At 38.2% G+C, this 18674-nt stretch overlaps 2 protein-coding genes across 7 annotated transcripts in view; one reads left to right on the forward strand and one right to left on the reverse strand.

The window, feature by feature from the left end:
- The window catches only part of LRRC28 (leucine rich repeat containing 28), a 138728-nt gene that overhangs the window by 105926 nt on the left and 14128 nt on the right, over nucleotides 1-18674 (reverse strand). For all 6 annotated transcript variants that reach the window (XR_009209554.1, XR_009209553.1, XR_009209551.1 and 3 more), the window contains exon 3: nucleotides 7515-7555. Coding sequence is in view for 2 of the 6 variants with exons in the window: in XM_032176053.2 (XP_032031944.1) it covers nucleotides 7515-7555 (41 nt within the window). In the remaining 4 variants the exon portion in view is untranslated. The remainder of the gene's footprint in view (nucleotides 1-7514; nucleotides 7556-18674) is intronic.
- TTC23 (tetratricopeptide repeat domain 23) overlaps nucleotides 1-18674 on the forward strand; it is a 207731-nt gene that overhangs the window by 53361 nt on the left and 135696 nt on the right. The gene's annotated exons all lie outside the window — the stretch shown is intronic.

Raw genomic sequence — 18674 nt, forward strand, 5'->3', positions numbered from 1 at the left:
ATGAGGAACCATTACGGGTAAAGTGGATCAGAGAGGGGGCTCTGAAGCCACACTGCCTGCACCTTAATAGCCATGTGACTATGGAGAAATTACTGAACTGCTCTCTCTCCTCATCTATGATGTTGCAGGGGCTAAATGAATTAATAAATGTAAAGCTCTTAGAACAGTGCTTGGCTCTGGGTAAGAGTTAAATGAATGCTCTTATTGTTGTTATTATAGTTCTTATGAGTCATTTGTAATCACAGGCTTAGGACTTTCAAATTTAAGTCACTTCCTTTTACTTAATTTTGGTAATTTCAGAGTAGTTGAAATGTTGATGTTTCAATGTTCTTATTAAAATAAAATGTTCCTCTTCTACTCAAATAATGCAGGAACTCTCATTCATTTTCGGTGGGAATGTCACTTTGGGGTATTCTCATTTTGGAAAATGGCTTGGCAATTTTTTTAAATAACGTTAAATACGATGTTTACTTAATAGGAATATTCCAGAGTCAGTTTCTTAGTTTTGACAAATGTACCATGGAATTTTTTTTTTTTTTTTTTTGGAGAAGGAGTCTCCCTCTGTCTTCCAGGCTAGAGTGCTGTGGCTCGATCTCTGCTCACTGCAACCTCTGCCTCCTGGGTTCAAGCGATTCTCCTGCCTCAGCCTCCTGAGTAGCTGGGATTACAGGCGCGCACCACCACACCTGGCTAATTTTTTTTTGTATTTTCAGTAGAGATGGGGTTTCAGCATGTTGGTCCGACTGGTCTCAAACTCCTCATGCCTGGCCTGTACCATGGAATTCTAAGATGTTAACAACAGGACAAACTGGGTAAGGGGTATACCAGTACGCTCCATAGTATGTTTATAACTTTTCTATAAATATAAAAGTTCCAAAATAAAAAAAGTTATTTAAAAAATAATTTTTAGTTCAGGTGTGGTGGCTCACGCCTGTAATCCCAGCACTTTGGGAGGCCGAAGTGGGTGGATCACCTGAGGTGAGGAGTTTGAGACCAGCCTGAACAACATGGAGAAACCCCGTCTCTACTAAAACTACAAAAATTAGCTGGGCATGGTGGCGCATGCATGTAATCCCAGTTACCCGGGAGGCTGAGGCAGAAGAATCTCTTGAACCCAGGAGGCGGAGGTTGCAGGGAGCTGAGATGGTGCCACTGACTCTAGCCTGGGCGACAAGAGCGAAATTCCATCTCAAAAAAAAAAAAAAAAATTAATTAAAGAAACAGGACTTCTACTTTCAGTCAGGATGAGTAACAGCAGTGGAGTAAACAGGATTTGCCCAACTGTTATAAACAACAAGAAAACCAGATGAAATACAGTCATGTGCCACTTAATGACTGGGATATGTTCTAAGAAATGTGTCATTAGGTGATTTCATTGTTGTGCAAACATCATAGGGTGTTCTTACACAAACCTAGATGGTATAGCCTACCACACACCTAGGTTATAAGGTGTAGTTCCTCTTAGGCTACAAATCTGGACAGTATGTTATTGTACTGAATACTGTAGACAACTGTAACACAATCAGACAACTGATACACAATGTGTTTGTGTATCTAAACATATGTAAACATAGAAAAGGTACAGTAAAAACACAGTATTATAATCTTATGGGACCACCATTACATATGTGGCCTGTCATTGACCAACACATCATTATGCTGTGCATGACTGTACACGAAACAATTATTTTCAGATATTAACAAAGGCAACTAGGACTACATGCCCTAAGAGAAAGGAAGTAAGCCACGCAAGCTCCCTAGCTTTCTCCCTAGGGGCAAATTCTGGACTGTAGAACAGGAAGGAGATCCCAAACAAAGTACAGAAGTCTTACTGGGTTATGGAGACACATATCAGAGTTCAGGGAACCTGAGGCAACTGGAAGTTGTGGGGTGAAGTTCTGAAGAAGAGAGAGCAACTGCTACAAAAAAAAAAAAAAAAAAACCTCCAAAAATTTACATAAGGAATCCCTTGGCCTCACTCATAGCTGAATTCTAGAACAAACACACATAAGAAAAACTCTAGCAGGGTACAGTGGGTCATGGGTCATACCTGTAACCCTAGCTACTTGGGAGGCTGAAGCAGGAGGATCACTTGAGGACAAGAATTCAAGACCAGCCTGAGCAATATAATGAGACCCCCATCTCAAAAAATAATAGAAGAAAAATAAAAGGTACTCCAGGCAAAAAGCAGCTGAAAATCAATCAGCTGAACAGTCTGCAAAGCTCACACAGGGTTGAGAGACATTCAAGTTCTGAGCAAGTGTGCCAAATCCTTGTTGATCATTTGAGGTATTCAAGAGAGATCCTGGAAAGCTCATGCTTTAGTAACAGGGCTAACCTACCCACCTATCCTAACAAAGTATAAAAATAAGCCATAAAAGGATCAAAATAAACTGCAAATAGCTGCATGCCAGAAAAAAGGGACACAATAAAATTTAGACTCTCAAAAATGCAAACTTTATAAGGTCCATCATCCAATCAAAAAGTATTAGACATGCCAAGAATCAGGAAAATATGACCCATAACCAGGAGAAAAATCAGTCAGTACAAATAGAACCAGTATGACACAGATGACAGAATTAGCAAACGGGACATTAAAATGGCTATAATAACTATATTCAGCTATTTAAATGAAAATATGAACCTTATAAGAACTGTAAGATATAAAGAAAAATAAGCAGAACTTCCAAATATCATAAATACAGTAACAGGATAGGCACAGTGGCTCACTCTCATAATCCTAGAGCTTTCGGAGGCTGAGGCAGGAGGATCACTTGAGCCCAGGAGTTTGAGGTTGCAGTGAGCCATGATTGCATCACAACACTCCAGTGTAACTCCTGGGTGACAATGTAAGACCCTGTCTCAAAAACACACACACAAAGCCAGCCTGGGCAACACAGCAAATCCCCATGTCTATGAAAAAATTTAAAATTTAATTGGGCATGGTGGTGCATGCCTGTACTTCTAGCTACCTGGGAGGCTGAGGTGGGAGGATCCCTTGAGCCCAGGAGTTCAAGGCTGCAATGAGCTAGGACAGAGCCACTGCACTCCAGCCTGGGCGACTGAGCAAGACCCTGTCTCTTAAAAAAAAAAAAAATACAATAACCAAAGAGAAAACTTCACTGAGTGGGATTAGTATAGTACATTAGACACTGAAGAAGAAAATATGACTGACTTTTAACACAGAACATACAATTTGTCCGAAGTGAAGCACACAGGGAATAAAAGTCTGAAAAGGAAATGAAGAGTCTTAGTGACTACAGGACAGTATTAAACAATCTAACAAACACGTAAGAGTTCCACAAGCAGGGCCCAGGAACAGGGCATGTAAATAAATATCTGAAGAAACAATGTCAAAAGTTTTCCAAATTTGATAAAAACTGTTAAGACACAACCCCAAGATGCCCCATAAACCTCAAAGGTAAGAAAGAAGAAAACTACAACAAGATACACCTAAATCCAACCCTTAAAATAAGTGTAAAAAATGAAAACCCTTCAAAGTAGCCCAAGGGAGAAAAAGACACATACACACAAAGGAACAAATATAACAACTGTAGATGTTTCTTCAGAAACTATGCACACCAGGGAATAATGAATATCATGAACATGCTGATAGGAAAAAAAAATGGTCACTAAGAGTTCTAATCCCAGAAAAAAAATTTTAAAAATATAGGTGATAGATGTACAATAAAAAACTGTAAGACTTTGGGGCGGGGGCGGGGAAAGGAGAAAGTGTTTGGGACCTAGGGCTAGACAGAGTTTTTAGACTTGCCCTCAAAAGCAGGACACATCAAAGCAAAAAAATGATAAACTGGACCTCATCAAAATGTAAAACTTTTGCTCTGCAAAAGAACATAAAGAGGATGAAAACACAAGCTATACACTGGGAGAGAATATTTGTAAACAACATATAGAAGAGAAAACTAGTTTACAAAGAACTCTTAAAACTCAGAAATTAAAAAAAAATACAATCAGAAGATGAGCAATAGACATGGACAGGCATTTCACCAAAAAAAGATGCCAATGACAAATAAGTATACAAAAAGATGTTTAATATCATTAGTCATTCTAGAAATACAAATGAAAATTCCAATGTAATAAAAACCACACATCTATCCAAATGACTAAAATAACAAAGACAACACCAAATGCTGGTAAGATGTGCAGATGCTGGAACAATCATACATTAACAGGGGAAATGTAAAATGGGACAGCTAATCTGTTAAATTGGCAGTTTTTTACAAAACTAAAAATTTTGAGCAAAAGTGGTAGAGTAAGAACCTCCAAAAATTCTCTTCCATAAAAACAATGAGAAACTGTCAGAAATGTCCAAATGCTACATGTTGAGAACTCTGGAAATGAACCTAAGGCTTACAGTAATACCGGGAGAATTTATTCAAGAAAAAAATGACTGAACGTCAGTAAGTACAGTGGGTTGTAGGCTTCATGGTATTTTCGCCTGCTCTAGTCCTAACCCCACTCTCCTGCTCTGCAGAAGCCTGAAAAACTAACAGTCCACAATCAAAGAGAAAAGCAGTAGCAAGGGGGTAGGACCACGTTAGAGTGCTTTCAAAGCTTCCTTCTCAGAGAACCGTCAAAGATTTGTCTCAAGGTTCCCTGGAAGACCCACTTGCAAGGCTGTCTTTATTCCATCTGACTAGGAGATAGCCCAGGGCAAAAACCACTGTAAACTGAAACAAATTACAGGCAATTGTTTAACTTCACAGCTGCCTGAAACAGTTGTAACAAACAACTGACAAACCACAAACTGTAAAAGGAAAAGCTTTCAAAATGTGGAAACAACATAAATGTCTATCAACTGATGAACAGATAAACAAAAAGTCATGTATCTATTCAACGGAATATTATTCACCCATAAAAAAGGAATGAATTCTGATACCTGCTACAACATGAATAAACCTTGAAAACATTATGCTATGTTAATGCAGCCAGATACAAAAGGCCACATATTGTCTCATTCCACTAATATAAAACACCCAGAAAAATGCATATCCATAGAGACAGAAAGTACGTTAGTGATTACCAGGGATTGTGGGAAAGTGTATACTCTCTCCTGCTCTTTGGCTTGCTTGCTCTGATGGAAGACAGTTGCTATGTTGTGAACTATCCTATAGAAAGGCCAAATGGCAAGGAAATGAGGGAAGTGCTCTAGCCAACAGCAAGCAAGAAACAGAGTCCTTCAGTTCAACAGCCTACAAGGAATTGAACCTGACAACAACCACGTGAATAGAGGAAGATCCTTCTTCAGTTAAATCTTCAGATGAGACTGCAATCCTGGCCAACAACCTTGACTGCAGCTTTGTAAGAGGCCTGGAGGCAAAGGCACCCAGCTAAGTCAGGCACAGATTCTGGGGCATCAGAAAATACAAGATATTGAATGTTTATTCTTTTAAATCACTACATTTGGGGGTAAGTTGTTAAGCAGCAATAGATAATTAAAAAGGTGAATATTTGCTTAACATAATAGACTACAGACACTTTAACTGTAAAGCCAGCATCTTTCTTAATGGGGAAACCCTAGAGGCATTCCCAGCAAGGTCAGAAAGAAGACAAGGGACCGGGCGCAGTGACTCACACCTGTAATCCCAGCACTTTGGGATGCCAAGGCAGGTGGATCACAAGGTCAGGAGTTTGAGACCAGCCTGGCCAAGATGGTGAAACGCCATCTCTACTAAAAATACAAAAATTAGCCAGGCATGGTGGTGAACCCCTGTAATCCCAGCTACTAGGAGGCTGAGGCAGGAGAATTGCTTGAACCTGGGAGGCAGAGGTTGCAGTGAGCCAAGATTGTGCCACTACACTCCAGCCTGGGTGACAAGAGTGAAATTCGGTCTTAAAAAAAATTTTTTTTAAAAAAGAAAGAAGACAAGGATGTCCACTCTCTCCAGGACACTTTCACATTGTCTAGAGGAACTAGCCAATGCAATAAGACTAGAGAAAGTAATTAAAGGGATAACAGTTGGAAAAGAAGAAGTAACACTATCTGTATTTTCCAACATAAGAGTATACCTGGAAAACTCCATAGAGAATCTATCATGAAAATGAATTGAAACAATAAAGATTTCAGCAAGATACCAGGATATAAAGTTAACATGCAAAAATCAATATTGTTCATATATACAAAATATAACCAGTTAGAAGACATAACACGACAAAATTCATTTACGATAGTAAAAAAAGATTAAATACTTAGTAACAGACTTCAGAAATCTTCAGAACCTATTTTAAAGAAAACTGTAAAGTACCTAAAGGATGCAAAAGTAGACTAAAAAGATGGAAAGACATCTTTGTTCCTAGAAATACGTACTTAAGTATTTAGAGACAAAGAAAAAGCCATGATGTGCATAACTAACTCTCAAAAGCTTCAGAAAATAATAAATACACACATACATACATACAAAAGGATGAAAGCAAAAACTTGATAAAGCAAGTTTTGGGGTCAAACACCACAAAAAATGTTTAAATCAATCTAATCAAGAGGAAATAATCCAGTAAATTCAGACATCTACTTTTAAAAGACATTATTTTTGAAAACTTGCATAATTTAAACATGAACTGTGTATTAAATCATATTGAATATTACTTTCCTTAGGTGTGATAATGACATTATGTCTGTAATTTACTTTCAAATCATTCCACTTGGGGGAGGGGGCAGAGGGGTAGGAGACAGGTAGAAAAGGGAAAGAGAAAGCAAATGTTGCAAAATGTCAAAATTGGTTAAATTTAGGTGAAGGGTATACGGGTGTTCTTTCTATGTTTTCAACTTTCTTATTAGTTCAAAATTTTTTCAAAATAAAAGGATAGGACAAAGGAAATGACAGAAAAGATGGCGGTATAAGGCTAGCTTTTCTTCCTTGACTTCTTGAAAATCGTGCCAAATAACAAAGAGTACAAGAAATAGCAATGAACACCCTCCTGCGAAAAATTAGGAGGCAGCTAAGCAGAGAGGGAAATATAAGATATCTAAATTTGTCTTCCTTAGTGGTAAGTTAACAGATAATTAACACTGCTGCATTAAAAAAACAAAGGTGTAAACATAGTATTTAGCATTTGGAGGTAATCATAAAAATAACTAAAACAAATGAAGCATGGAGGACGCAGGAAAAGAGACTTTTACTGTATATTTAAAACATTTTATACGACCTGTTTATATCAAGTATCACATGTAGTAGTAGTAATAACAATAATCGATTTTCCCAATTACATAGACTATCCAGAAAGATTCTGTGACAGAAGACACTGTACCCAGAGAAAAGGCGTTTCTCATCATCTTCACTACCTTGAAGTGAAATATTTAAAATACAATTTTAAATGGTTAAATACTCTGAAATACTATTGGGTTTAGTAGAACCACAGGTCTACCTGCATGAGTACCATGATCATGATACCAAAAAATAACAAATTAATACATTAAGATGACATATCCTATTATTTCAAACAACTTAGAATTATTTTCATTCTTGTTTTTAAAAAATTTGAATAAACAGACTCACAGTTCCACAAGGTTTGGAAGCTTCTGAGCAAGGTTTTCTGGCTGAAAATTAAAAACTCAGAATTAAATTTTATTTTTGAAAAATGTCTAAACATTTCTAATTTGTTTAAATACAAAGTATTACCTTTTTGAGGGGTGTAAATTTTGAGAAAATGTGAAAATAATTAATCAGCAGGTCTGGGTTTTATTCTTACAGACACCATACTACAATTTAAATTTATAAATTTGAACATTAAAAAACAATGTCCCTTAGAGCAGCGGTCCCCAACATTTTTGCTTCCAGGGACTGGTTTCATGGAAGACAAATTTTCCACAGACAAGGTTGTGGGGGTGGTTTGGGGATGATTCAAGCGCATTACATTTATTTTGCACTTTATTTCTATTGTTATTAAATTGTAATACATAATGAAATAATTACACAACTCACTATAATGAAGAATCAGTGCCAGCCCTGAGCTTGTTTTCCTGCAACTAGATGGTCCCAAGTGGGGTGATGGGAGACTGTGACAGATCATCAGGCACTACATTCTCCTAACAAGTGCGCAACCTAGATCCCTCGCATGTGCAGTTCACAACAGGGTTTGTGCTATGAGAATCTAATGCTGCTGCTGATGGGACAGGAGGTGGCATTCAAGCGGTAATGCAAGTCACAGGGAGTGGCTATAAATACAGATGAAGCTTCCCTTGCTTGCCTGCCACTCACCTCCTGCTGTGTGGCCCCATTCCTAACAGGTACCGGGTCTATGGCCCAGGGATTGGCGACCCCTGCCTTAAAGAAACCACAAACCTCATAATCCATGGTCATGGAAGAAATAAAAATGTGCTTCACAGACACAGAGAGAGGGAAGAACCAGAAACTGAAGTGACACAACTGGAAGCTGAGGAACACCGAAGGTTGCTGGCGACTCCCAAGAAGGAGAAACGCAAAGAGCATGTGCTCCCTCAGAGCCCTGAGAAGGAACCAATTTAAATCACACCTTGATTGTGGACTTCTTGCCTCAAGAACTGTCAGAGAATACATTTTTGTTGTTTTAAGTCACCCAGTTTTTGATAATTTGTCACGGCAGCCCTAAAAAACTAATATATCCTCCAAATTCCCAAATCATGCTCCTCAAGAGAAAATAAGGGAAATCTGCAGGGCCCCCAGGTACAAGACCTGACTAAGCTCCAAATGAACAGGGGAAGCTGGAGCTCATGTGGTCCAAGGGAGTGTCAGACCTGGCTACAGGTCCAGACATCAGAGTAGAGGGGCAGGAAATTGGCCATTGGCAGGAGAGAGAAAGGCAGACAAACCTAGGTCCTTTACCCAGAAAAAGTCAGAGCCCTAAAAGGGCTGGCCTTTCCATGAAAAGAATCCTAAAACAAGTCTACCACAGGTTGAAAGCAGGCTTCTCTCTGCTGCAGGTACTGGGTAGCGGAGAAAGCCTCCTGTAAATAACTGAAAGCCAGTCTGCATACACACACACACACAGGTATATATGCATATATATACATATAATCTCTCTCTCTCTCTCTCTCTCTCACGCACACACACACACACACAGGGGGTTCAAATTTACACATATGAAAAGAGTCGAAAGGCTGAAGGAGCACACTGAGTCAAAACTAATTTTTTTCATTTACATTCAAGCTACTATAGGGTAAACTGTATATCAATAATAATGAATCAGGTATGGCTTTTTAGAAGACATTAGGTCTGACCCGAGTTCCAAAACACATAAATTGTAAGAGGATGACATGGAATGGAGAGGAGGGTAGTTCTGTATAGCTTTCTAGGCACAAGAAGCAACATATGAAACGCCAAAAGAAGTAAGTACAATTGGGAAACTGCAAATACAATCCATTCTGCTCCAACTACATAACAGCACTCCCCGAAGAAATCTTACATTTTCAAAAATCCTGTTAGAAAAACAATCATGTCAATAGAAAAACTAACGTGTTAGGGACTAGAAAGTTGACTATTTTAAATAACCAAGAAATTTTTCATAAACTTGAATTTTTAAAAATAAGCATGTGTCTTTTATAATTGAAAAAATTAAAATTGAATTTTAAGATCTGCTGTGTGCAGCATAAGCTGTTATGCAATTGATTAATCAATTATATACAATTTGAGATCTAAACACTCACTAAGACAAATGACATTAGTTTGGTATGTCTGGGCCATTGGGTATGAAGATGTAAGATTTCAGAGAATGGCAAGGAACAGATCACTAAAGGCTTATATTTTATACTAAGGAATAGCTTTTAAAAAATCCTGAACACAGTGGAAAATCAGTGGTTTATTTTAAATCAGAAAATGTCATTATTAATGTCATACTGGCATACTGATGTATTTAAATACTTAGCAACACTATCACAAACTGCTTATATATACATATCCTTCCCTTTTGTGATAACCAAGTATCACTGAATATGAATATTGTTATGAAGTCAAGGAAGCATTTTTGAATACTCACTCTTGACAGTACCATTTGTATTTCATTTTCAAATGCTGAAAGCTGTGATTCTTTTTGCCCCATATTTCTATACTGATATACGCAACAAGATCCATCAAAACTAGTCATTTCTCAGATGTTCCTTGTGGATCCATCTAAATCCCTGGAATGTTTTGTTTTTATTATCAGTATCTCCCTTGAGAATACACGCTTCCGTTTATGGGCATACATACAAAGCATCCTAGAAAAACTAGGGAACCAGTGGGTGGAGGGCCTTAATTATAGCTGTTCCTATAAAAAGGAAAGATTTGTCCAAAAAGAAATGCTGTTTGACTGTTAGACCTTCACCTGGTTTCGTCTGCTAATATCAATACTACAGCTGGCTAATTCACACACTCCATAGTCATTCTTTCTGGATGTCTACTTGGCTCCATCAAATAGCATTCTAATCTTTCCATGACAAACTAGTTAGTTCTTTTGAGCTGTAGCTCTATACACAACTAAGCACTGAAATGATGCTTCTGCTGCCAATAGAGCATCTCTATGTCTTTACTAACAAGTAGGTACATTGTGTTTTATTTAAAAATGAGCACATTCACTTTGAGAAAATTGTAGTTCATTAGAATAATGCCTTAAAACACACAGACACGGCCGGGCGCGGAGGCTGACGCCTGTAATCCCAGCACTTTGGGAGGCCGAGGCGGGCAGATCACGAGGTCAGGAGATCGAGACCATCCTGGCTAACACGGTGAAACCCCGTCTCTACTAAAAAATACAAAAAATTAGCCAGGCGTGGTGGTGAGCGCCTGTAGTCCCAGCTACTCAGGAGGCTGAGGCAAGAGAATGGCCTGAACCCGGGAGGTGGAGCTTGCAGTGAGCCGAGATCGCGCCACCGCACTCCAGCCTGGGCGACAGAGTGAGACTCCGTCTCAAAAAAATTAAAAAAAAAAAAACACCACCACCACACAGACACTTAGGAATAGATGCCCAAAACTCCTGGCAAGTAATCAGCCCTTGCACAGGCTGTGACTGACACCTACTGGTGTTCCATAATATCGCTCTGTTTTCTAATGCCATATTTTTAGCAATGTAGCTGAGAAATGCTATACGTTTTAATTTTTATACTTCTATAATTTAGGTACAGCATGTAAGAGACTAGACAACTAGAAATTAATGTCAGAATTTTTGTTACTTTCTGGGTAACTAAGCTCTAATGTTGGATTACGGAAGTCACACAAATTAGTGTATCCTAATCCATAGGATTTACAAGCTATGAAGTTTTTTTATGTTTTTAAATTTAAAATCCTGATAAAAGCAATACTCTTAAAGTGCTTCTCAAATCTATTACTATTATTACCTTCTTTTCTCACAATTTGAAACAGAAAAGTTTATCAGATAAATATAACATGTACTCAAATACCTCCTACTAAATTACTTAGAAATTGTTCCTCTAAATCAAGCCAAGGATTCTCTTCATTAAATCTCATTTACATTATTATCTAGCTAAACAACTTTTCTTTACAATAATGAAAAAATAAACCGGCAAGCACGGTTAGTATAAAACTTACCCCAAATTCTGAATCGATTTTGCTTTACCATATCCTTTTAGACTCCACTTAAATGGGAATGTTTTAAAATTTTTTATCTTGGAACAAATACATCAAATATTTTGCAAACACCACCACGTTCAGTGGTATTTTCTGGTGGGCACTGTGCATAACTTACTTTCTTTCCTTCTCTTTCCGAAGTCTGCTAGGACTGCACATCTTTCATCAAGCTGGCCATGACTAAGTGACTAGCTTGGTCAGTGAAATTAAGCCAAAGTGGAAGCCTTGACAAGATTGAGTGCAAAAGACCTCACCCCTTCCACAGTGACCACCAGACGGTGGATGTTTTGTCAGCTTCATTCCTGAGCAGAGGCTCCAGGCTCTGAGAGACTAGTACAGTGTAGACAAGAAATATGTGTGTTGTTACAAGCCACTAGGACTCCGGGTTCGGCAAAACCTGCTCCATCCTGCCTTCTAACAACACATTTCAAAGAAGTCACAGATTAAATGCATTTGGGTTCTTATACAAGTTATAAAAAGTAGAAGAAAGCAGAATGCATTTGGACCACTATCTCATACCATATACAAAAATTAACTCAAAATGGATCAACAACTTAAATTTAAGAGCTAAAACCACACTTCATAGAAGAAAACACAGGAGTAAATCCCCATAATCTTAGACTTGGCAATGAATTTATAGCTATTACATCAAAAGCATGAGCAGCAACAGAAAAAATAGAAACACTGCAGATGCAGTGGCTCAAGCCTGTAATCTCAACATTTTGGGAGGCCAAAGTGGGTGGATCATTTGAAGTCAAGAGTTCGAGACCAGGCTGACCAACCTGGTCAAACCTCATCTCTACTAAAAATACAAAAAAATTAGCTGGGTGTGTTGGCATGCGCCTATAGTACCAGCTACTCTGGAGGCTGAGGCAAGAGAATCCCTTGAACCCGGGAGGGGGAGGTTGCAGTGAGCTGAGATCGCGCCACTGCACTCCAGCTTGGGCAACAGAGTGAGACTCCATCTCTAAATAAATAAATAAATAAATGAAAAATAAGGCTGGACGCAGTGGCTCATGCCTGTAATCCCAGCACTTTGAGAGGCTGAGGCAAGTGGATCACGAGGTCAAGCGATGGAGACCATCCTGGCCAACATGGTGAAACCCCATGTCTACTAAAAATATAAAAATTAGCTGGGTGTGGTGGCACGCACCCGTAGTCCTAGCTATTCGGGAGGCTGAGGCAGGAGAATCGCTTGAACCCAGGAGGCAGAGGTTGCAGTGAGCCGAGATGGCGCCACTGCACTCCAGCCTGGCAACAGAGTGAGACTCCGTCTCAAAAAAAAAAAAAAAAAAAAAAATACACTAGATGTCATCAAAATGTAAAAACTGTGTGCATTACAGGCCACTACAAGAAAGTAAAAAACACAACCTACAGAATGGGAGAAAATACTTACAAATCATATATCTGGCAAAGGTCTAGCACCCAGACTATAAAAAGAACCCTTACAATTCAACAACAAAACAACAACTCAATTAAAAAATGGGCAAAGGATCTGAACAGACATTTCTCCCAAGAAGATATGCAAATGACCAACAAGCACATGTAAAGATGCTCAACATCATTAGCATTAGGGAAATGCAAATCAAAACTACAATGAGGTGACACTTCATACCCACTAAGACAGCTGTAACACTAACCAAAAAAGAAAAATAACAAGTGTTGGCAAGAATGTGGAGAAACTGGAACCATTGTGCATTGCTGGCGGTAATGTAAAATGGCTCAGCCACTTTTTGGTGACTCCTCAAAAGTTAAGCATAAAATTACCATATGACCCTGCAATCCCTCTCTTATTTATATACCCAAAAGAACTGAAAACAGGTCCTTCAACATGTACCTTCATGTTCATAGTAGCACTATTCACAACAGCTAAAAGGTGGAAATAGCCCAAATGTCCATCAGTAGACGAATGGGTAAACAAACGGTGGTATAGCCATACAATGGAATCCCTATGGAATTATTAAAAAAAAAAATGAAGTACTGATATATGCTAAAACTTGGATAAACCTTGGAAACATTTTGCTAAGTGAAAGAAGCCAGATACACAAAGTTTCATATTTTGTGATCCCATTTATATAAAATATCTAGAGTTAACCCAGAGAGAAAACAGATTGCTGGTTACCAGGGCTGGGTGTGGGAGCTGAGGGTGGGGGCGAGGGAATGGGGAGAAACTGCTTAATGGGTGAGGGGTTTTACTCCGGAGTGAACGAAATGTTTGGAACTAGACAGAGGTGGCTGCATCCACGGTGAATGTACTGAATCCTATTGTCATTTCAATAGGATTAATTTTATGTTATGTCAGTTTCACCCCAATAAATTAGTTTTCATTTTTAAAAAGCTAATGAAGTCTTGGCACTGAAGGAATAAAAAGTACTTCATTCACAAACTACCACAACACACTTAACAAGCTTTTTAGTTGAATCAATAATTTGATGTCATTGCTTCTGAGCAGGTACACGACATGAGTTAAATACCACATGTCCAGATTTTTTAAAACTGTGGTAGACCTCTTTTCAACTTGTCCATTCCTTCTCCAGTATTTCCCTCCATTTTTATATATGTCATAGAGCAATATTTGTCAACAGAGGAATCAGAAACCCTAGCAGGCTAATGGTACAGAATGAGGGAACCAGCATTCTTTCTTCTTCCCCAGTAGCGTAAATGCCTTCAGGGTCCTAGTTACCATTACCTTTGTCTCTTGACTCACTTTATAATAATTACTCATTTTCCTTTGTTTCTCTCTCTGCCATGATGGAAGCATTCTCTGTGCTGTCCAATATGGCAGACACTAGCCACATGTGGCTATGAAGCACTTAAAATGTGGCTATGTGATGGAGGAACTGAATTTTTAATATTATTTTACTTTAATTTAAATGTTAAGGCCAGGGATGGTGGCTCACGCCTGTAATCCTAACACTTTGGGAGGCTGAGGGAGGTGGATCACCTGAGGTCAGGGGTTCAAGACCAGCCCAGCCAACATGGTGAAACCCGTCTCTACTAAAAACACAAAAATTAGCCAGGCGTGATGGCAGGTGCCTGTAATCCCAGCTACTCGGGAGGCTGAGGCAGGAGAATCACTTGAACCTGAGAGGCAGAGGTTGCAGTGAGCTGAGTTCGTGCCACTGCACTCCAGCCTGGGTGAAACTCCGCCCCCGCCCCCCCCCCCAAAAAAAAGTTAATAGCACATGTGGCTGGTAAAGTGTGCAGAATTCATACCTTTATATTCACTACTGATTTTTCACTTAAAGTCAGCTCTTTCAAATGTAAAACATAAAGAATAACTACTTAACTGTAAGAATGATAAATGTTTTAGATTATTTTTCTTAGAAATAAATGAAAGTATTTGCTTAGCATTTGTAGAGATTAAAATTGTCATCTTAAGAAATGTAAATGTAAATATTTTAAGTATCTTCAAATCTGCAAATGTTTTCTGGCAAAAAATGTAAAACAAACATCAAGACTGATATTTTTAACTTAGCAAAAACTTACAGAATGAGCTCAAAATAAAAAAACACTATACATCCAGTACATTTACAAAAATAAAATGTTTCTGAATTTGATAGAAATTTGATTGCCAAGAAAAGATTTTTCAAAAGAAAAAATAGGCATTAAAAATTGCTGAAATGCCTCTTGAAGTGTTTATCTTAAAAATATTTGTTAAAACTGAAAGTTATATAAATGTCAGAAACAAGGGTTGGAGGTTACAAGCATCAAGTGTCTTTTCCAGCTTTTTATTTTTAAAAAAACCTATTTAATAAACATGCCATAAGTATGATTTTATAAATGAAATTTTCAAAGCAATATAAAAATACACACAAAAATAGAATACCAAACACATTCCCATTAAGCCAGATCAATGATTTAAAATTACACCTAGCTTGAACAATTCTGTAAGTTTATGACATAACTGTTTGGTTTTGGCGGGGTGGGTGGGGAGCATGCTCCAAGATCAGTGTACAAGTGCCTTACTTACACAACGTATGTATTTGTTGACTGATTCGATGGGACTAACAGACACTGGCATCTCACTTCTAGTACACAGGTGCCTCATTATAGTGAATGCTTGAAAAATGAATTTAAACTTGGGAAACATACATACACCAATGGTTTTGAGTCTTTTGCTTGCAAATAACACTCTTCGAGTACACAAGATAATAGTCTGTTCTAAGGAAAAGACCCCTAGCCCTGCCACCTCTTTCTAAATGTCCCCCTCCTAACTCCCTAGGCAGAAACTACAAATTACAGGGTATATGCTAAGTCAGGTTCCCTATATTTTATTTAAAAAGCAAAGAATGATACATGTTTTAAAAATATTTCTATTAAGCTAGACCTTTATTCACAGGAAAACTCAGACACAGAATTTACAAAAATTAACTGGGAAAATTCACTTAACATGCAGCACTTCATTTCTCCACAGTCGATAAATGTGGTTAAATTTTAACAACATGGTGGTGCTAGGCTAGGAAGAGGTTATCAATAAATATCTACGGAACTAAAATGAAGCAAAACTAACTGGATCACAATTAGGAGACCTTATTTTTGCACTGAAAAGCCATAAAAGTGACTTTAGAACCAGCCATTATCCTCTTCTTAGTTTCCTCAAAAAGAAAAATTGTCTAAATTATCAATAAAGCTTCTAGCTTTAAAATCCTATGACTCCATAAATAGAGTTAAGTTATGGAACAGACGTTCATTTTCCTGAAAAACGAAAGTCATTATGACATGTGAGAGGCTTGAGTTTCTTAATTATTTGACAAGGAATCACTGTTCCACATTACTGACAGGGAATCAGTAACAATGACAGAAAAGCTTCTAAACCTGAAAATTCAACAGGAAAAGAAGCTGTTGTAACAAAACTTAATTTTCAGGCACATGTGTATCATGAAGACAGGATAAATGTGCAATGGCTGCTTTCCAGAACTGCACCACATATTACTTACAAACACTAAAACACTGACAGACCATTAGAATGCTTTCCTATTTGATATACTCACATATTTCCACAGTCAATTTAAGAAACAGAGATGCTTTTATATAGAGCTAGCTCAAGCACAGTGCAATCATGGCGATATGGAGGCCCTGCACCATAGCAGCAGTTCAGGCTGCAAGGATCCAACAGACTGGAGAAAAACAAGAAGTCCTTGCTCTGGAATTCAAAATGAATCAAACCAATGACAAAACTTAATTCCTGCTCCCAGTTTCTCCTACCGCACTTGGCTGTATGATGCTCTTTTAGGCCGTCTCCTTAACTTACTGTTTTTCCCCTCAGGGTGTTCTGATCCTTATTTGATCCAGATCCTACTATCGTCAAATTCAAGGAGGGGGTGGCGGATATAGTTGTGTGACTTTCCTAGCCATCAACCTCTCTCACCCTCACCTAACCACTGGCTAAGAGAGTCATCTATGTCAATATGGCACAAACATATGCATCACTGTAAATCAAAATATTCAGACTCACTGATTAGAAAGCTTGATAAGAACTTAGTGATACTATATTCTAACCATCTTATTTTAACTGACTCCAAATTATAAAAATAAATATTTACTGAAAGTAATATAAACCAAACTTACTAGTAGAGCTTTCCCTTTTCCTATAAACACTTAAGTAAGGCTCTGTTTCTTTCAGCCTCCACCCCTACCCTCACACTCTCCACTCATCTCCAACTATAATCACTATTCAGTGTGAGGTACGTTTTATGACTTAGTTTACTTGTCTATAAAATAAGGATAATAATAGTGCCTACATCGTAGGATTGTCCTGAGGATTAAATAATACATGTCATTTGCTTAAAACTGTTTGAGCACTTGGTAAAGACTTAAACAGTGCTAGCTGCTATCATATTTTAAATAATCCATTATTGATGAATATCGAGGTTTTAACAATTTTTCATCATATTCAGTTTTGTGATGAACATTCTTGTTCACCAGACTTTTCTATTGGGTAGATTCTTGCAAGTGAAAATGCCGATTCAAACACATATCCATGTGCAGTTTTGCTAGATATGGCCCAATGACTCAACAAAAACATTAATTTCCATTAGGAGTATATGACAGTATCTTCTCCTAACTGTCTCCAACACTGGGTATTAATTATTCTGAACACTAGGTGTTAATCTCTTTTTTTTTCAGACAAGGTCTCACTATGTTGCCCAGGCTGGCCTCAAACTCCTGGGCTCACACGATCCTCTCATCTCAGCCAAGTAGCTGGTATGCCTCGATGCCTGGCTAGGTGTTAATCTTTGCCAATCTGACAGGTAAAAATTAGTGTCTTATCACTTCTTCTAAAAGTTGAACATCTTTTTACGTGTTTTTGCTATCTGTATTCTTTTCTCACTTGCCTGTTCATATTTGAAGCAGAAAGTCAGGAATGTTTTTCTCCTGGGCTAATAGGAAAGAAAAAACATCTGTGCCTCATTTTCCAGCCCAATTCAGGAACATGATTGACGGATCTCTCTTTCCTTCACTAAGTGGAATATAATTTTTAAATTAAATTATCTCTTGTTGCATAGATTCACTGCTTAATCAGGATCCATCTGCTCCTGTTGCTTAGCTATAAGCCAAACTCCCCTCTTTCATTAAAATTTGGATACCTCTTTTTTGTCCATTCATATTTATAAAATAAAATTAGCAAGTAGTGAGAGTTCTATCAGTATTTGGGCAAGTTACTCTTTCATTTCCTCAGGAAGGCCAACTGTTTCCATTAAGAAAAGAAGTTGACAGATTCATTAAGTGATTTTGCTTCCAGGTTGAGATTTTATGTTTTCCTCCAAGTCTCTTGTGGCCTTTTTTGTCGTAAATAAAGGAACTGAGGTCCAAAGAGGTTAAGCCATAGGACTTTGATCTCTTACCTCTCTTACCTCTCAGTCCTGAGTTTTGCTACCAAACCATGAAACACCTCCTTCCTGGGACTGCAGCCCTGAAATGCTCCCACTACTAATTTCCTCCCTTGAGGAACTTTAGAGTTTTAGAAAGGACTGGTGATTGTTGCTTCCACACTATATTCCTTCTCCTTCTTACAAAGACCACAGGGACTGATGCAGGGAAGGTTGTAAGGCTCTACCTCAGCCCCCTCCACCTTGCACACTCAGACCGTGTCATCATCAGAAACTTCTCCACGAC

The sequence above is a fragment of the Hylobates moloch genome, unplaced genomic scaffold (genome assembly GCF_009828535.3).
Source record: "Hylobates moloch isolate HMO894 unplaced genomic scaffold, HMol_V3 SCAFFOLD_14, whole genome shotgun sequence".
In the NCBI taxonomy this organism is placed as follows: domain Eukaryota; kingdom Metazoa; phylum Chordata; class Mammalia; order Primates; family Hylobatidae; genus Hylobates; species Hylobates moloch.